Consider the following 19,009-nt stretch of genomic DNA (forward strand, 5'->3'; position numbering starts at 1 on the left):
GAGGCTATATACAGGAGGTACCGGTACTGAGTCAATGAAGAGGCTATATTAACAGAGGGTACCGGCACTGAGTCAACGTAGATAACATATACACAGGAGGCACCGGTACTGAGTCAGTGTGGAGGTTATATACAGGGGGTACCAGTGCTGAGTCAATGTAGAGGCTATATACAGGAGGTACCGGTACTGGTCAGTGTGGAGGTTATATACAGGAGCACTGCACAGAGTCAATGTGGAGGCTATATACAGGGCACCGTTGCAGAGTGGTGGAGGCTATATACAGTGCGGTGCAGAGTCAGTGTGGAGGCTATATACAGGGGCACCGGTACAGAGTCAATGTGGAGGCTATATACAGGCACCGGTACAGAGTCAATGTGGAGGCTATATACAGGGGGCACCGGTACAGAGTCAGTGTGGAGGCTATATACAGGGGGTACAGTACAGAGTCAATGTGGAGGCTATATACAGGCAACTGCACAGAGTCAATGTGGAGGCTATATACAGGGGCACGGTACAGAGTCAATGTGGAGGATATATACAGGGGTTACCAGTACAGAGTCAATGTAGAGGCTATATACAGGGGTACCGGTACTGAGTCAGTGTGGAGGTTATATACAGGCACGGTACAGAGTCAATGTGGAGGATATATACAGGGGTTACCAGTACAGAGTCAATGTAGAGGCGTATATACAGGGGTACCGGCACTGAGTTAGTGTGGAGGTATATACAGAAGCAACGGTACAGAGTCAATGTGGAGGATATATACAGGTTACCAGTACAGAGTCAATGTAGAGGCTATATACAGGGGGTGCCGGTACTGAGTCAGTGTGGAGGTTATATACAGGGGGTGCAGTACAGAGTCAATGTGGAGGCTATACAGGGTACCGGTACAGAGTCAATGTTAGGCTATATACAGGGGGTACAGTACAGGTCAATGTAGAGGCTATATACAGGAGGTACCGGTACTGAGTCAATGAAGGAGGCTATATACAGAGGGTACGGCACTGAGTCAATGTAGAGGCTATATACAGGAGGTACCGGTACTGAGTCAGTGTGGAGGTTATATACAGGGGTACCGGTACTGAGTCAATGTAGAGGCTATATACAGGAGGTACCGGTACTGAGTCAATGAAGAGGCTATATACAGAGGGTACCGGTACTGAGTCAATGTAGAGGCTATATACAGGAGGTACCGGTACTGAGTCAGTGTGGAGGTTATATACAGGGGTACCGGTACTGAGTCAATGTAGAGGCTATATACAGGAGGTACCGGTACTGAGTCAGTGTGGAGGTTATATACAGGGTTACCGGTACTGAGTCAGTGTGGAGGTTATATACAGGGGGTACCGGTACTGAGTCAATGTAGAGGCTATATACAGGAGGTACCGGTACTGAGTCAGTGTGGAGGTTATATACAGGGGGTACCGGTACAGAGTCAGTGTGGAGGCTATATACAGGGGGCACCGGTACAGAGTCAATGTGGAGGCTATATACAGGGGGTACCAGTACTGAGTCAGTGTGGAGGCTATATATACAGGGTACGGTACAGAGTCAATGTGGAGGCTATATACAGGGGGTACCGGTACTGAGTCAGTGTGGAGGTTATATACAGGGTACCGGTACAGAGTCAATGTGGAGGCTATATACAGGGTACCGGTACTGAGTCAGTGTGCGGGGTACAGGTACAGAGTCAATGTGGAGGCTATATACAGGGGGTACCGGGCACTGAGTCAGTGGAGGCTATATACAGGGGTACCTGCACAGGTCAATGTGGAGGCTATATACAGGGTACCAGTACTGAGTCAGTGTGGAGGTTATATACAGGGGGTACCGGTACAGAGTCAATGTGGAGGCTATATACAGGGGGCACCGGCACTGAGTCAGTGTGGAGGCTATATACAGGGGGCAGGTACAGAGTCAGTGTGGAGGCTATATACAGGGCACGGCACAGAGTCAGTGTGGAGGCTATATACAGGGGCACCGGCACTGAGTCAGTGTGGGGGTACAGGTACTGGAGTCAGGTGCGGGGGTATATACAGGGGGTACAGGCACTGAGTCAGTGTGTGCGGGGCACCGGCACTGAGTCGTTGGGGTGCGGGGGTACCGGTACAGAGTCAGGTGCGGGGGTACAGGCACTGAGTCAGGTGGGGGCACCGGCACTGAGTCAGGTCAATGTGGGGTACAGGTACTGAGTCAGGGTCAATGTAGAGGCTATATACAGGGGGTACAGGTACTGAGTCAGTGTGCGGGGGTACGGTACAGAGTCAGGGTGCGGGGTTACCAGTACTGAGTCAAGTGGGGGTACAGGTACTGAGTCAGGGTTATGGGGGTACCGGTACTGAGTCAGGGTGCGGGGTACAACTGAGTCAGGGTACGGGGGTACAGGCACTGAGTCAGGGTGCGGGGCACAGGCACTGAGTCAGGGTGTGGAGGTTATATACAGGGGGTACAGGCACTGGAGCTCAGTGTGCGGGGGTACCGGTACTGGAGTCCATGTGGGTGCAGGGGGGCAGCACTGGAGTCAGGGGTGCGGGGGGTACAGGTACTGAGTCAGGTCAGGGGAAGGCTACTGAGTCAGGGCGGGTACAGGTACAATGGGAGGCTATATACAGGGGCACCGGTACAGAGTCAGTGTGGAGGTTATATACAGGGGTACCGGGCACTGAGTCCAATGTGGAGGCTATATACAGGGCACCGGCACTGAGTCAATGTGGAGGCTTTATATACAGAGGTGCGGTGCAGAGTCAATGTGAAGTCTATATATACAGGCTACCGGCACAGAGTCAAGTGGAGGGTTATATACAGGTACAGCACAGAGTCAATGTGGAGGCTATATACAGGGGGAAACTGGTACTGAGTCAATGTGGAGGTTATATACAGTGGGCAGCACAGAGTCAGTGTGGGCTATATACAGGAGGTGCCGGCACTGAGTCAATGTGGAGGTTATATGCAGGGGTGGCACAGAGTCAGTGTGGAGGTTATATACAGGGGGCACCGGTACAGAGTCAATGTGGAGGCTATATACAGGGGGCACCAGTACTGAGTCAGTGTGGAGGCTATATACAGGCACCGGTACAGAGTCAATGTGGAGGCTATATACAGGGGCACGGTACTGAGTCAGTGTGGAGGCTATATGCAGGGTAACGGCACAGAGTCAATGTGGAGGCTATATACAGGGGTACGGTACTGAGTCAGTGTGCGGGGGGTACAGGTACAGAGTCAATGTATAGGGGCTATATACAGGGGTACCGGTACTGAGTCAGTGTGGAGGCTATATACAGGGGGCCGGTACAGAGTCAATGTGGAGGCTATATACAGGGGGTACCAGTACTGAGTCAGTGTGGAGGCTATATACAGGGGGTAACTGCAGAGTCAATAATGGAGGCTATATACAGGGGGTACCGGTACTGAGTCAGTGTGGAGGCTATATACAGGTACCGGGTACAGAGTCATGTGGAGGCTATATACAGGGGGTGCCGTACAGAGTCAATGTGGAGGCTATATACAGGGAATTTACCGGCACTGAGTCAGTGTGGGGCACAGGTACTGAGTCAGTGTGCGGGGGTATATACAGGGGTACAGGCACTGAGTCAGTGTGCGGGGCACCGCACTGAGTCAGGGTGCGGGGGGCACCGGCACTGAGTCAGGGGTGCGCGGGGGTACAGGTACTGAGTCAGGGTGCGGGGGCAGTGCACTGAGTCAGGTGCGGGGGTACAGGTACTGGGTCAGGTGCGGGGGTATATACAGGGTACAGGTACTGAGTCAGTGTGCGGGGGCACTGGTACTGGAGTCAGGGGTGCGGGGGCACCGGCACTGAGTCAGGTGCGGGGTACAGGCACTGAGTCAGGGTGCGGGGGTCCGGTGCTGAGTCAGGGGTGCGGGGGTACAGGTACTGAGTCAGGGTGCGGGTACAGGTACTGAGTCAGGTGCGGGGGTACAGGTACTGAGTCAGGGTGCGGGGTACAGGCACTGAGTCAGGGTGCGGGGGGTATATACAGGGGGTACAGGCACTGAGTCAGTGTGCGGGGGCACCGGACTACTGAGTCAGGGTGCGGGGTACCGGCACTGAGTCAGGGTGCGGGGTACAGGTACTGAGTCAGGGTGCGGGGGCACCGGCACTGAGTCAGGGTGCGGGGGCACAGGTACAATGTGGAGGCTATATACAGGGGGCAACGGTACAGAGTCAGTGTGGAGGCTATATACAGGGCACCGCACTGAGTCAATGTGGAGGCTATATACAGGGGCACCGGTACTGAGTCAATGTGGAGGCTATATACAGGGGGCAACTGCACAGAGTCAATGTGGAGTCTATATACAGGGCCACCGGTACAGAGTCAATGTGGAGGCTATATACAGGGGTACCAGCACAGAGTCAATGTGGAGGCTATATACAGGGGGCACTGCACAGAGTCAATGTGGAGGCTATATACAGGGGGTACCGGTACAGAGTCAATGTGGAGGCTATATACAGGGGCACCGCACTGAGTCAGTGTGGAGGCTATATACAGGGGCACTGGCACAGTCAATGTGGAGGCTATATACAGGGGCACGGTACAGAGTCAATGTGGAGGCTATATACAGGGGGCACCGGGCACTGAGTCAGTGTGGAGGCTATATACAGGGGGTACCGGTACAGAGGTCAATGGAGCTATATACAGGGGGTACCAGTACTGAGTCAGTGTGGAGGCTATATACACAGGGCACCGGTGCACAGAGTCAATGTGGAGGGGCTATATACAGGGGCACCTGCACTGAGTCAGTGTGGAGGCTATACAGGGGCACCGGGCACAGAGTCAATGTGGAGGCTATATACAGGGGGCACCGGCACTGAGTCAGTGGCGGGTACAGGTACTGAGTCAGTGTGCGGGGTATACAGGGGGTACAGGTACTGAGTCAGTGTGCGGGCACCGGCACTGAGTCAGGTGCGGGGGCACCGGGCACTGAGTCAGGGGTGCGGGGGCACAGGCACTGAGTCAGGGGTGCGGGGGCACCGGCACTGAGTCAGGGTGCGGGGTACAGGTACTGAGTCAGGGGTGCGGGGGTATATACAGGTACAGGTACTGAGTCAGTGTGCGGGGGCACGGTACTGAGTCAGGGTGCGGGGGCACCGGTGCACTGAGTCAGGCGGGGGGCACAGGCACTGAGTCAGGTGCGGGGGCACCGGCACTGAGCCTGGGTGCGGGGGCACCGGCACTGAGTCAGGTGCGGGGGGCACCGGGCACTGAGTCAGGGTGCGGGGTACAGGCACTGAGTCAGGGTGCGGGGGTACCGGCACTGAGTCAGGGTGCGGGGGTACAGGTACTGAGTCAGGTGCGGGGCATATACAGGGTACAGGTACTGAGTCAGTGTGCGGGGCAACCGGCACTGAGTCAGGGTGATGGGCACGGTACTGAGTCAGGGTGCGGGGGTACAGGTACTGAGTCAGGGTGGGGGTACCGGTACTGAGTCAGGGTGCGGGGGTAAGGTACTGAGTCAGGGTGCGGGGTACAGGTACTGAGTCAGGTGCGGGGGTATATACAGGGGGTACAGGTACTGAGTCAGTGTGCGCTTGGGGTGCAGCACTGAGTCAGGGTGCGGGGTACCGGTACTGAGTCAGGTGCGGGGGTACAGGTACTGAGTCAGGGGTGCGGGGTACCGCACTGAGTCAGGTGCGGGGGTAAATTACTGAGTCAGGGTGCGGGGGTACAGGTACTGAGTCAGGGTGCGGGGGTACAGGTACTGAGTCAGGGGTGCGGGGGTACAGGTACTGAGTCAGGTGCGGGGGTATATACAGGGGGTACAGGCACCGAGTCAGTGTGCGGGGCACGGTACTGAGTCAGGGTGCGGGGTACGGTACTGAGTCAGGGTGCGGGGTACAGGTACTGAGTCAGGGTGCGGGGGTATATACAGGGGGTACAGGTACTGAGTCAGTGTGCGGGGCACCGGTACTGAGTCAGGGTGCGGGGGGTACCGGTACTGAGTCAGGGTGCGGGGGTACAGGTACTGAGTCAGGGGTGCGGGGTACCGGTACTGAGTCAGGGTGCGGGGGCACGGCACTGAGTCAGGGTGCGGGGGCACCGGTACTGAGTCAGGGTGCGGGGGTACAGGTACTGAGTCAGGGTGCGGGGGTACGGTACTGAGTCAGGGTGCGGGTACAGGTACTGAGTCAGGGTGCGGGGGTATATACAGGGGGTACAGGTACTGAGTCAGTGTGCGGGGCGGTACTGAGTCAGGGTGCGGGGTACCGGTACTGAGTCAGGTGCGGGGGTACAGGTACTGAGTCAGGGTGCGGGGGTACCGGTACTGAGTCAGGGTGCGGGGGTAAAGGTACTGAGTCAGGGTGCGGGGGTACAGGTACTGAGTCAGGGTGCGGGGGGTATATACAGGGGTACAGGTACTGAGTCAGTGTGCGGGGTACCGGGTACTGAGTCAGGGTGCGGGGCACCGTACTGAGTCAGGGTGCGGGGTACAGGTACTGAGTCAGGGTGCGGGGTACCGGTACTGAGTCAGGGTGCGGGGGTAAAGGTACTGAGTCAGGGTGCGGGGTACAGGTACTGAGTCAGGGTGCGGGGGTACAGGTACTGAGTCAGGGTGCGGGGGTACAGGTACTGAGTCAGGGTGCGGGGTATATATACAGGGGGTACAGGTACTGAGTCAGTGTGCGGGGGCACCGGTACTGAGTCAGGGTGCGGGGGTACGGTACTGAGTCAGGGTGCGGGGGTACAGGTCCTGAGTCAGGGTGCGGGGTACCGGTACTGAGTCAGGGTGCGGGGTACAGGTACTGAGTCAGGTGCGGGGGTACCGGTACTGAGTCAGGGGTGCGGGGGTACCGGTACTGAGTCAGTGTGCGGGGTACAGGTACTGAGTCAGTGTGCGGGGGTACCGGCACTGAGTCAGTGTGCGGGGGCACCGGTACTGAGTCAGTGTGCGGGGGTACAGGTACTGAGTCAGGGTGCTGGAGTCAGGTACTGAGTCAGGGTGCGGGGGTACAGGTACTGGAGTCAGGGTGCGGGGCACCGGTACTGAGTCAGGGTGCGGGGGTACAGGTACTGAGTCAGGGTGCGGGGTACCGGTACTGAGTCAGGGTGCGGGTACAGGTACTGAGGCTATATACAGGGGTACAGGTACTGAGTCAGGTGCGGGGGTACCGGTACTGAGTCAGGGTGCAGGGTACAGGTACTGAGGCTATATACAGGGGGTACAGGTACTGAGTCAGGTGCGGGGGTACGGTACTGAGTCAGGGGTGCGGGGGTACAGGTACTGAGTCAGGGTGCGGGGGTATATACAGGGCAGGTACTGAGTCAGTGTGCGGGCACCAGTACTGAGTCAGGGGTGCGGGTACCGTACTGAGTCAGGGTGCGGGGGTACAGGTACTGAGTCAGGGTGCGGGGTACAGGTAATGAGGCTATATACAGGGTACAGGTACTGAGTCAGGGTGCGGGGGTACAGGTACTGAGGCTATATACAGGGGTACAGGTACTGGAGTCAGGGTGCGGGGCACGGTACTGAGTCAGGGTGCGGGGTACAGGTACTGAGTCAGGGTGCGGGGTATATACAGGGGTACAGGTACTGAGTCAGTGTGCGGGCACCGGTACTGAGTCAGGGTCTTGGGGGCACCGGCACTGAGTCAGTGTGCGGGGTACAGGTACTGAGTCAGTGTGCGGGGGTACCGGTACTGAGTCAGGTGCGGGGGCACCGGGTACTGAGTCAGGGGTGCGGGGTACAGGTACTGAGTCAGGGTGCGGGGGTACAGGTACTGAGTCAGGGTGCGGGGGCACCCGGCACTGAGTCAGTGTGCGGGGCACGGTACTGAGTCAGGGTGCGGGGGTACAGGTACTGAGTCAGGTATGGGGGTACAGGCACTGAGTCAGGGTGCGGGGGTACAGGTACTGAGTCAGTGTGCGGGGGTACAGGTACTGAGTCAGTGTGCGGGGGTACAGGTACTGAGTCAGGGTGCGGGGGTACCGGTACTGAGTCAGTGTGCGGGCACCGGTACTGAGTCAGGGTGCGGGGGTACAGGTACTGAGTCAGGGTGCGGGGTACAGGCACTGAGTCAGGGTGCGGGGGTACAGGTACTGAGTCAGTGTGGGGGTACAGGTACTGAGTCAGTGTGCGGGGTACAGGTACTGAGTCAGGGTGCGGGGTACAGGTACTGAGTCAGGGTGCGGGGGTACAGGTACTGAGTCAGTGTGCGGGGTACAGGTACTGAGTCAGGGGGTGCGGGCACCGGCACTGAGTCAGTGTGCGGGGGTACAGGAGGTCATTTGTTCATAGATAATAAACAGGGAGTTGCAGCAGTGTACAAAATAAATGGGGCGGGGTCAATGTAAAATAGTCAGAATAATCTGGGTGGCCATTTGATTAATTGTTCAGAAGTCTTATGGCTTGGGGGCAGAAGCTGTTAAGGAACCTTTTGGACCTAGACTTGGCGCTCCGGTACCTCTTGCTGTGCGGTAGCAAAGAAAACAGTCTATGACTTGAAGTCTCGCCAGTTGCCCATCCCTGTGGGTACAGTACTTATTTTTTACAGGAAACATTATAGCAGGTTCGAACTTATGCAACTAACGTAGCAGGTTAGGAGAACTAACGTAACAGGTTAGGAGAACTACCGTGGCAGGTTAGGAGAACTAACGTAGCAGGTTAGGAGCATTAATGTAGCAGGTTAGGAGAATTAACGTAGCAGGTTAGGAGAACTAACGTAGCAGGTTAGGAGAACTAACGTAACAGGTTAGGAGAACTAACGTGGCAGGTTAGGAGAACTAACGTAGCAGGTTAGGAGAACTAACGTAGCAGGTTAGGAGAACTAACGTAACAGGTTAGGAGAACTACCGTGGCAGGTTAGGAGAACTAACGTAGCAGGTTAGGAGAACTAACACGGCAGGTTAGGAGAACTAACGTAGGAGGTTAGGAGTATTAACGTAGCAGGTTAGGAGAACTAACGTAGCAGGTTAGGAGTATTAACGTAGCAGGTTAGGAGTATTAACGTAGCAGGTCAGGAGAACTAACGTAGCAGGTTAGGAGCATTAATGTAGCAGGTTAGGATAATTAACGTAGCCGTTTCGGAGAATTAACGTAGCCGTTTAGGAGAATTAACGCAGCAGGTTAGGAGAATTAACGTAGCAGGTTAGGAGAATTAACGTAGCAGGTTAGGAGAATTAACGTGGCAGGTTAGGAGAACAAACGTAGCAGGTTAGGAGAACTAACGTAGCAGGTTAGGAGAATTAACGTAGCCGTTTAGGAGAATTAACGTAGTAGGTTAGGAGAATTAACGTAGCAGGTTAGGAGAATTAACGTAGCAGGTTAGGAGAATTAACGTAGCAGGTTATGGGCATTAATGTAGCAGGTTAGGAGAATTAACGTAGCCGTTTAGGAGAATTAACGAGCAGGTTAGGAGAATTAACGTAGCAGGTTAGAGAATTAACGTAGCAGGTTAGGAGAATTAACGGGCAGGTTAGAGAACAAACGTAGCAGGTTAGGAGAACTAACCTTAACAGGTTAGGAGAATTAACGTAGCCGTTTAGGAGAATTAACGTAGTAGGTTAGAGAATTAACGTAGCAGGTTAGGAGAATTAACGTAGCAGGTTAGAGAATTAACGTAGCAGGTTATGGGCATTAATGTAGCAGGTTAGGAGAATTAACGAGCGTTTAGGAGAATTTACTCAGCAGATTAGGAGAATTAACGTAGCAGGTTAGGAGAACTAACGTAGCAGGTTAGGAGAACTAACGTAGCAGGTTAGGAGAACTAACGTAGCAGGCTAGGAGAACTTACTCAGTATAACGTAGCAGGTTAGGAGAACTAACGTAGCAGGCTAGGAGAACTTACTCAGCAAGTTAGGATAATTAATGTAGCAGGTTAGGAGAATTAACATAGCAGGTTAGGAGAATTAACATAGCAGGTTAGGAGAATTAACGTAGCAGGTTAGGAGAACTAACGTGGCAGGTTAGGAGAACTAACGTAGCAGGTTAGGGGAGAACTAACATGGCAGGTTAGGAGAACTAACGAGGAGGTTAGGAGTATTAACGTAGCAGGTTAGGAGAACTAACGTAGCAGGTTAGGAGTATTAACGTAGCAGGTTAGGAGTATTAACCTCTTGCCTCTACTTGGGACGCTTGCGTCCCAACTAGAACTCTGGAAATGCAAATGCGCTACGCTAAATGCTAATAGTATTAGTTAAAACTCAAAAGTTCATTAAAATACACATGCAGGGTATCAAATTAAAGCTACACTGTTGTGAATCCAGGCAACAAGTCAGATTTTAAAATGCTTTTGGCGACAGCATGAGAAGCTATTATCTGATAGCATGCACCAATACACTACAACACAAAAGCACAGCAGGGGACGTAAACAAAATAATTAGCATTTCGGCGTTACACAAACCGCACAATAAAATAGAAAACAGTCATTACCTTTCACCATCTTCTTTGTTGGCACTCCTAGATGTCCCATAAACACTATTGGGTCTTTATTTCGATTAAATCGGGCCATATAAAGCCAAGATATCGTTATATGTAGACTGTGTGATAAACGAAAAAAACAGCGATTTCACAACGTAACGTCATTTTTAAAATTCAAAAAGTAGACGATAAACTTTCACAAAACACTTCGAAATACGTTTGTAATGCTACTTTAGGTATTAGTAACGTTAATAAGCGATAAAAAATCATCCGTAGGCGATGTAAATATCATTAGCTGTCGTCTTGGAAAAAATTTCAGGAGAGAGCTCTTCCGGAATGATCTGGGCGGAGACCGGAGGTAAGTCGTTCCCCTCTTTCGGTTCAACCAAGAATCAAAGAGGATTCAATTCACAAGACTCTAGACAACATGGGGATGCTGTGGGAGTTGAATGCTCGGTCTTATCTAATTCGGCTCACTGTTAACAATTGCTGGAAGTGGCGCAAGGATATTTATTTCCATTTTCTGTGATCAGGTTTTCCTGCGCTTTCCGATGTAACGCACGTTATGTAATAGCCACAGTCGTGATTTAACCAGTTTTAAAAACGTCCGAGGGTTTCCTATCCACACATTCTAACCATATGAACGTACTATATTCCTGGCATGAGTAGCAGGGCGCTGAAATGTTGCGCGATTTTTTTTAAAAATGTTCAAAAAAGTAGAGGGTAGGAGCAACTAGTTAACGTAGCAGGTTAGGAGAACTAACGTAGCAGGTTAGGAGCATTAATGTAGCAGGTTAGGAGAATTAACGTAGCAGGTTATGGGCATTAATGTAGCAGGTTAGGAGAATTAACGTAGCCGTTTAGGAGAATTAACGTAGCAGGTTATGGGCATTAATGTAGCAGGTTAGGAGAATTAACGTAGCCGTTTAGGAGAATTAACGTAGCAGGTTATGGGCATTAATGTAGCAGGTTAGGAGAATTAACGTAGCCGGTTAGGAGCATTAACGTAGCAGGTTATGGGCATTAATGTAGCAGGTTAGGAGAATTAACGTAGCCGTTTAAGATAATTAACGTAGCAGGTTAGGTGAACTAACGTAACAGGTTAGGAGAATTAACGTAGCCGTTTAGGAGAATTAACGCAGCAGGTTAGGAGAATTAACGTAGCAGGTTAGGAGAATTAACGTAGCAGGTTAGGAGAATTAACGTGGCAGGTTAGGAGAACTAACGTAGCAGGTTAGGAGAACTAACGTAGCAGGTTAGGAGAATTAACATAGCCGTTTAGGTGAATTAACGTAGCAGGTTATGATAATTAATGTAGCCGTTTAGGAGAATTAACGTAGCCGTTTAGGTGAATTAATGTAGCCGTTTAGAGTAATTTATGCAGCAGGTTAGGAGAATTAACGCAGCAGGTTAGGAGAATTAACGTAGCCGTTTAGGAGAATTAACGCAGCAGGTTAGGATAATTAACGTAGCAGGTTAGGAGAATTAACGTAACAGGTTAGGATAATTAACGTAGCAGGTTAGGAGAACTAACGTAGCAGGTTAGGAGAATTAACGTAGCCGGTTAGGAGAATTAACGTAGCAGGTTAGGAGAACTAACGTAGCAGGTTAGGGGCATTAACGTAGCAGGTTAGGGGCATTAACGTAGCAGGTTAGGAGAATTAACGTAGCCGTTTAGGAGAATTAACGTAGCAGGTTATGGGCATTAATGTAGCAGGTTAGGAGAATTAACGTAGCCGTTTAGGAGAATTAACGTAGCAGGTTATGGGCATTAATGTAGCAGGTTAGGAGAACTAACGTAGCAGTTTAGGAGCATTAACGTAGCAGGTTATGATAATTAATGTAGCCGTTTATGAGAATTAACGTAGCCGTTTAGGTGAATTAATGTAGCCGTTTAGAGTAATTTATGCAGCAGGTTAGGAGAATTAACGCAGCAGGTTAGGAGAATTAACGTAGCCGTTTAGGAGAATTAACGCAGCAGGTTAGGAGAATTAACATAGCAGGTTAGGAGAATTAACGTAACAGGTTAGGAGAATTAACGTAGCAGGTTAGGAGAACTAACGTAGCAGGTTAGGAGAATTAACGTAGCCGGTTAGGAGAATTAACGTAGCAGGTTAGGAGAACTAACGTAGCAGGTTAGGGGCATTAACGTAGCAGGTTAGGGGCATTAACGTAGCAGGTTAGGAGAATTAACGTAGCCGTTTAGGAGAATTAACGTAGCAGGTTATGGGCATTAATGTAGCAGGTTAGGAGAATTAACGTAGCCGTTTAGGAGAATTAACGTAGCAGGTTATGGGCATTAATGTAGCAGGTTAGGAGAACTAACGTAGCAGGTTAGGAGCATTAACGTAGCAGGTTATGGGCATTAATGTAGCAGGTTAGGAGCATTAATGTAGCAGGTTAGGAGAATTAACGTAGCCGTTTAGGAGAATTAACGTAGCAGGTTATGGGCATTAATGTAGCAGGTTAGGAGAATTAACGTAGCCGGTTAGGAGCATTAACGTAGCAGGTTAGGGGCATTAACGTAGCAGGTTAGGAGAATTAACGTAGCCGTTTAAGATAATTAACGTAGCAGGTTAGGTGAACTAACGTAACAGGTTAGGAGAATTAACGTAGCCGTTTAGGAGAATTAACGCAGCAGGTTAGGAGAATTAACGTAGCAGGTTAGGAGAATTAAAGTAGCAGGTTAGGAGAATTAACGTGGCAGGTTAGGAGAACTAACGTAGCAGGTTAGGAGAACTAACGTAGCAGGTTAGGAGAATTAACGTAGCCGTTTAGGTGAATTAACGTAGCAGGTTAGGAGAATTAACGTTGCCGTTTAGAGTAATTTATGCAGCAGGTTAGGAGAATTAACGCAGCATGTTAGGAGAATTAACGTAGCCGTTTAGGAGAATTAACGCAGCAGGTTAGGAGAATCAACGTAGCAGGTTAGGAGAATTAACGTAACAGGTTAGGAGAATTAACGTAGCAGGTTAGGAGAATTAACGTAGCCGTTTAGGTGAATTAACGTAGCCGGTTAGGAGAATTAACGTAGCAGGTTAGGAGAACTAACGTAGCAGGTTAGGGGCATTAACGTAGCAGGTTAGGGGCATTAACGTAGCAGGTTAGGAGAATTAACGTAGCAGGTTAGGAGAACTAACGTAGCAGGTTAGGAGAATTAACGTAGCAGGTTAGGAGAACTAACGTAACAGGTTAGGAGAATTAACGTAGCCATTTAGGTGAATTAACGTAGCCGGTTAGGAGCATTAATGTAGCAGGTTAGGAGAACTAACGTAACAGGTTAGGAGAATTAACGTAGCAGGTTAGGAGAACTAACGTAACAGGTTAGGAGAATTAACGTAGCCGTTTAGGTGAATTAACGTAGCCGGTTAGGAGCATTAATGTAGCAGGTTAGGAGTATTAATGTAGCAGGTTAGGAGAACTAATGTAGCAGGTTGGGAGAACAAATGTAGCAGGTTAGGAGCATTAATGTAGCAGGTTAGGAGCATTAATGTAGCAGGATAGGAGAATTAATGTAGCAGGTTAGGAGAACTAATGTAGCAGGTTAGGAGCATTAATGTAGCAGGTTAGGAGCATTAATGTAGCAGGTTAGGAGAATGAATGTAGCAGGTTAGGGGCATTAATGTAGCAGGTTAGGGGCATTAATGTAGCAGGTTAGGAGAACTAACGTAGCAGGTTAGGAGCATTAATGTAGCAGGTTAGGAGCATTAACGTAGCAGGTTAGGAGCATTAATGTAGCAGGTTAGGAGCATTAATGTAGCAGGTTAGGAGAATTAATGTAGCAGGTTAGGAGAATTAACGTAGCAGGTTAGGGGCATTAATGTAGCAGGTTAGGAGCATTAATGTAGCAGGTTAGGGGCATTAATGTAGCAGGTTAGGAGCATTAATGTAGCAGGTTAGGAGAATTAACGTAGCAGGTTAGGAGCATTAATGTAGCAGGTTAGGAGAATTAACGTAGCCGTTTAAGAGAATTAGCGTAGCAGGTTAGGAGCATTAATGTAGCAGGTTAGGAGAATTAACGTAGCCGTTTAGGAGAATTAACGTAGCAGGTTATGGGCATTAATGTAGCAGGTTAGGAGAACTAACGTAGCAGGTTAGGAGCATTAACGTAGCAGGTTATGATAATTAATGTAGCCGTTTATGAGAATTAACGTAGCCGTTTAGGTGAATTAATGTAGCCGTTTAGAGTAATTTATGCAGCAGATTAGGAGAATTAACGCAGCAGGTTAGGAGAATTAACGTAGCCGTTTAGGAGAATTAACGCAGCAGGTTAGGAGAATTAACATAGCAGGTTAGGAGAATTAACGTAACAGGTTAGGAGAATTAACGTAGCAGGTTAGGAGAACTAACGTAGCAGGTTAGGAGAATTGCAGCCGGTTAGGAGAATTAACGTAGCAGGTTGGGAGAACTAACGTAGCAGGTTAGGGGCATTAACGTAGCAGGTTAGGGGCATTGCGTAGCAGGTTAGGAGAATTAACGTAGCCGTTTAGGAGAATTAACGTAGCAGGTTATGGGCATTAATGTAGCAGGTTAGGAGAATTAACGTAGCCGTTTAGGAGAATTAACGTAGCAGGTTATGGGCATTAATGTAGCAGGTTAGGAGAACTAACGTAGCAGGTTAGGAGCATTAACGTAGCAGGTTATGGGCATTAATGTAGCAGGTTAGGAGCATTAATGTAGCAGGTTAGGAGAATTAACGTAGCCGTTTAGGAGAATTAACGTAGCAGGTTATGGGCATTAATGTAGCAGGTTAGGAGAATTAACGTAGCCGGTTAGGAGCATTAACGTAGCAGGTTAGGGGCATTAACGTAGCAGGTTAGGAGAATTAACGTAGCCGTTTAAGATAATTAACGTAGCAGGTTAGGTGAACTAACGTAACAGGTTAGGAGAATTAACGTAGCCGTTTAGGAGAATTAACGCAGCAGGTTAGGAGAATTAACGTAGCAGGTTAGGATAATTAAAGTAGCAGGTTAGGAGAATTAACGTGGCAGGTTAGGAGAACTAACGTAGCAGGTTAGGAGAACTAACGTAGCAGGTTAGGAGAATTAACGTAGCCGTTTAGGTGGTGCGTAGCAGGTTAGGAGAATTAACGTTGCCGTTTAGAGTAATTTATGAAGCAGGTTAGGAGAATTAACGCAGCATGTTAGGAGAATTAACGTAGCAGTTTAGAGAATTAACGCAGCAGGTTAGGAGAATGCGTAGCAGGTTAGGAGAATTAACGTAACAGGTTAGGAGAATTAACGTAGCAGGTTAGGAGAATTAACGTAGCCGTTTAGGTGAATTAACGTAGCCGGTTAGGAGAATTAACGTAGCAGGTTAGGAGAACTAACGTAGCAGGTTAGGGGCATTAACGTAGCAGGTTAGGGGCATTAACGTAGCAGGTTAGGAGAATTAACGTAGCAGGTTAGGAGAACTAACGTAGCAGGTTAGGAGAATTAACGTAGCAGGTTAGGAGAACTAACGTAACAGGTTAGGAGAATTAACGTAGCCATTTAGGTGAATTAACGTAGCCGGTTAGGAGCATTAATGTAGCAGGTTAGGAGAACTAACGTAGCAGGTTAGGAGCATTAACATAGCAGGTTAGGAGCATTAATGTAGCAGGTTAGGAGCATTAATGTAGCAGGTTAGGAGAATTAATGTAGCAGGTTAGGAGAATTAACGTAGCAGGTTAGGGGCATTAATGTAGCAGGTTAGGAGCATTAATGTAGCAGGTTAGGGGCATTAATGTAGCAGGTTAGGAGCATTAATGTAGCAGGTTAGGAGAATTAACGTAGCAGGTTAGGAGCATTAATGTAGCAGGTTAGGAGAATTAACGTAGCCGTTTAAGAGAATTAACGTAGCAGGTTAGGAGCATTAATGTAGCAGGTTAGGAGCATTAACGTAGCAGGTTAGGAGAATTAACGTAGCAGGTTAGGAGCATTAATGTAGCAGGTTAGGGGCATTAATGTAGCAGGTTAGGAGCATTAACGTAGCAGGTTAGGGGCATTAATGTAGCAGGTTAGGAGCATTAACGTAGCAGGTTAGGGGCATTAACGTAGCAGGTTATGGGCATTAATGTAGCAGGTTAGGAGAATTAACGTAGCCGTTTAGGAGAATTAACGTAGCAGGTTATGGGCATTAATGTAGCAGGTTAGGAGCATTAATGTAGCAGGTTAGGAGAATTAACGTAGCCGTTTAGGAGAATTAACGTAGCAGGTTATGGGCATTAATGTAGCAGGTTAGGAGAATTAACGTAGCCGGTTAGGAGCATTAACGTAGCAGGTTATGGGCATTAATGTAGCAGGTTAGGAGAATTAACGTAGCCGTTTAAGATAATTAACGTAGCAGGTTAGGTGAACTAACGTAACAGGTTAGGAGAATTAACGTAGCCGTTTAGGAGAATTAACGCAGCAGGTTAGGAGAATTAACGTAGCAGGTTAGGTGAATTAACGTGGCAGGTTAGGAGAACTAACGTAGCAGGTTAGGAGAACTAACGTAGCAGGTTAGGAGAATTAACGTAGCCGTTTAGGTGAATTAACGTAGCAGGTTAGGAGAATTAACGCAGCAGGTTAGGAGAATTAACGTAGCAGGTTAGGAGAATTAACGTAGCCGTTTAGGTGAATTAACGTAGCCGTTTAGGTGAATTAACGTAGCCGTTTAGAGTAATTTATGCAGCAGGTTAGGAGAATTAACGCAGCATGTTAGGAGAATTAACGTAGCCGTATTAACGTAGCAGGTTAGGAGTATTAACGTAGCAGGTTAGGAGAACTAACGTAGCAGGTTAGGAGCATTGAAGCAGGTTAGGAGAATTAACGTAGCCGTTTAGGAGAATTAACGCAGCAGGTTAGGAGAATTAACGTAGCAGGTTAGGAGAATTAACGTAGCAGGTTAGGTGAATTAACGTGGCAGGTTAGGAGAACTAACGTAGCAGGTTAGGAGAACTAACGTAGCAGGTTAGGAGAATTAACGTAGCCGTTTAGGTGAATTAACGTAGCAGGTTAGGAGAATTAACGCAGCAGGTTAGGAGAATTAACGTAGCAGGTTAGGAGAATTAACGTAGCCGTTTAGGTGAATTAACGTAGCCGTTTAGGTGAATTAACGTAGCCGTTTAGAGTAATTTATGCAGCAGGTTAGGAGAATTAACGCAGCATGTTAGGAGAATTAACGTAGCAGGTTAGGAGTATTAACGTAGCAGGTTAGGAGTATTAACGTAGCAGGTTAGGAGAACTAACGTAGCAGGTTAGGAGCATTAATGTAGCAGGTTAGGAGAATTAACGTAGCCGTTTAGGAGAATTAACGCAGCAGGTTAGGAGAATTAACGTAGCAGGTTAGGAGAATTAACGTAGCAGGTTAGGTGAATTAACGTGGCAGGTTAGGAGAACTAACGTAGCAGGTTAGGAGAACTAACGTAGCAGGTTAGGAGAATTAACATAGCCGTTTAGGTGAATTAACGTAGCAGGTTAGGAGAATTAACGTAGCAGGTTAGGAGAACTAACGTAGCAGGTTAGGGGCATTAACGTAGCAGGTTAGGGGCATTAACGTAGCAGGTTAGGAGAATTAACGTAGCCGTTTAGGAGAATTAACGTAGCAGGTTATGGGCATTAATGTAGCAGGTTAGGAGAATTAACGTAGCCGTTTAGGAGAATTAACGTAGCAGGTTATGGGCATTAATGTAGCAGGTTAGGAGAACTAACGTAGCAGGTTAGGAGCATTAACGTAGCAGGTTATGGGCATTAATGTAGCAGGTTAGGAGCATTAATGTAGCAGGTTAGGAGAATTAACGTAGCCGTTTAGGAGAATTAATGTAGCAGGTTATGGGCATTAATGTAGCAGGTTAGGAGAATTAACGTAGCCGGTTAGGAGCATTAACGTAGCAGGTTAGGGGCATTAATGTAGCAGGTTAGGAGAATTAACGTAGCCGTTTAAGATAATTAACGTAGCAGGTTAGGTGAACTAACGTAACAGGTTAGGAGAATTAACGTAGCCGTTTAGGAGAATTAACGCAGCAGGTTAGGAGAATTAACGTAGCAGGTTAGAAGAATTAAAGTAGCAGGTTAGGAGAATTAACGTGGCAGGTTAGGAGAACTAACGTAGCATGTTAGAAGAATTAACGTAGCCGTTTAGGAGAATTAACGCAGCAGGTTAGGAGAATCAACGTAGCAGGTTAGGAGAATTAACGTAACAGGTTAGGAGAATTAACGTAGCAGGTTAGGAGAATTAACGTAGCCGTTTAGGTGGTAACGTGGCGGTTGGAGAATTAACGTAGCAGGTTAGGAGAACTAACGTAGCAGGTTAGGGGCATTAACGTAGCAGGTTAGGGGCATTAACGTAGCAGGTTAGGAGAATTAACGCAGCAGGTTAGGAGAATTAACGTAGCAGGTTAGAAGAATTAAAGTAGCAGGTTAGGAGAATTAACGTGGCAGGTTAGGAGAACTAACGTAGCATGTTAGAAGAATTAACGTAGCCGTTTAGGAGAATTAACGCAGCAGGTTAGGAGAATCAACGTAGCAGGTTAGGAGAATTAATGTAACAGGTTAGGAGAATTAACGTAGCAGGTTAGGAGAATTAACGTAGCCGTTTAGGTGAATTAACGTAGCCGGTTAGGAGAATTAACGTAGCAGGTTAGGAGAACTAACGTAGCAGGTTAGGGGCATTA

At 48.7% G+C, this 19,009-nt stretch overlaps 1 protein-coding gene across 1 annotated transcript; it reads right to left on the reverse strand.

Moving 5' to 3' along the window:
- Nucleotides 1-3,790: 3,790 nt before the first annotated feature.
- On the reverse strand, nt 3,791-8,105 carry LOC135567190 (uncharacterized; the record flags this gene model as incomplete). The annotated part of the gene is made up of 6 exons (XM_065014621.1): nt 3,791-3,917; nt 5,088-5,441; nt 5,666-5,746; nt 5,951-6,115; nt 7,623-7,763; nt 7,976-8,105. Coding segments are annotated over 6 exons (998 nt in total), but the record flags the coding sequence as incomplete, so codon positions are not given.
- Nucleotides 8,106-19,009: the final 10,904 nt, after the last annotated feature.

Source organism: Oncorhynchus nerka, unplaced genomic scaffold (genome assembly GCF_034236695.1).
Source record: "Oncorhynchus nerka isolate Pitt River unplaced genomic scaffold, Oner_Uvic_2.0 unplaced_scaffold_2418, whole genome shotgun sequence".
Taxonomy (NCBI): Eukaryota; Metazoa; Chordata; class Actinopteri; order Salmoniformes; family Salmonidae; genus Oncorhynchus; species Oncorhynchus nerka.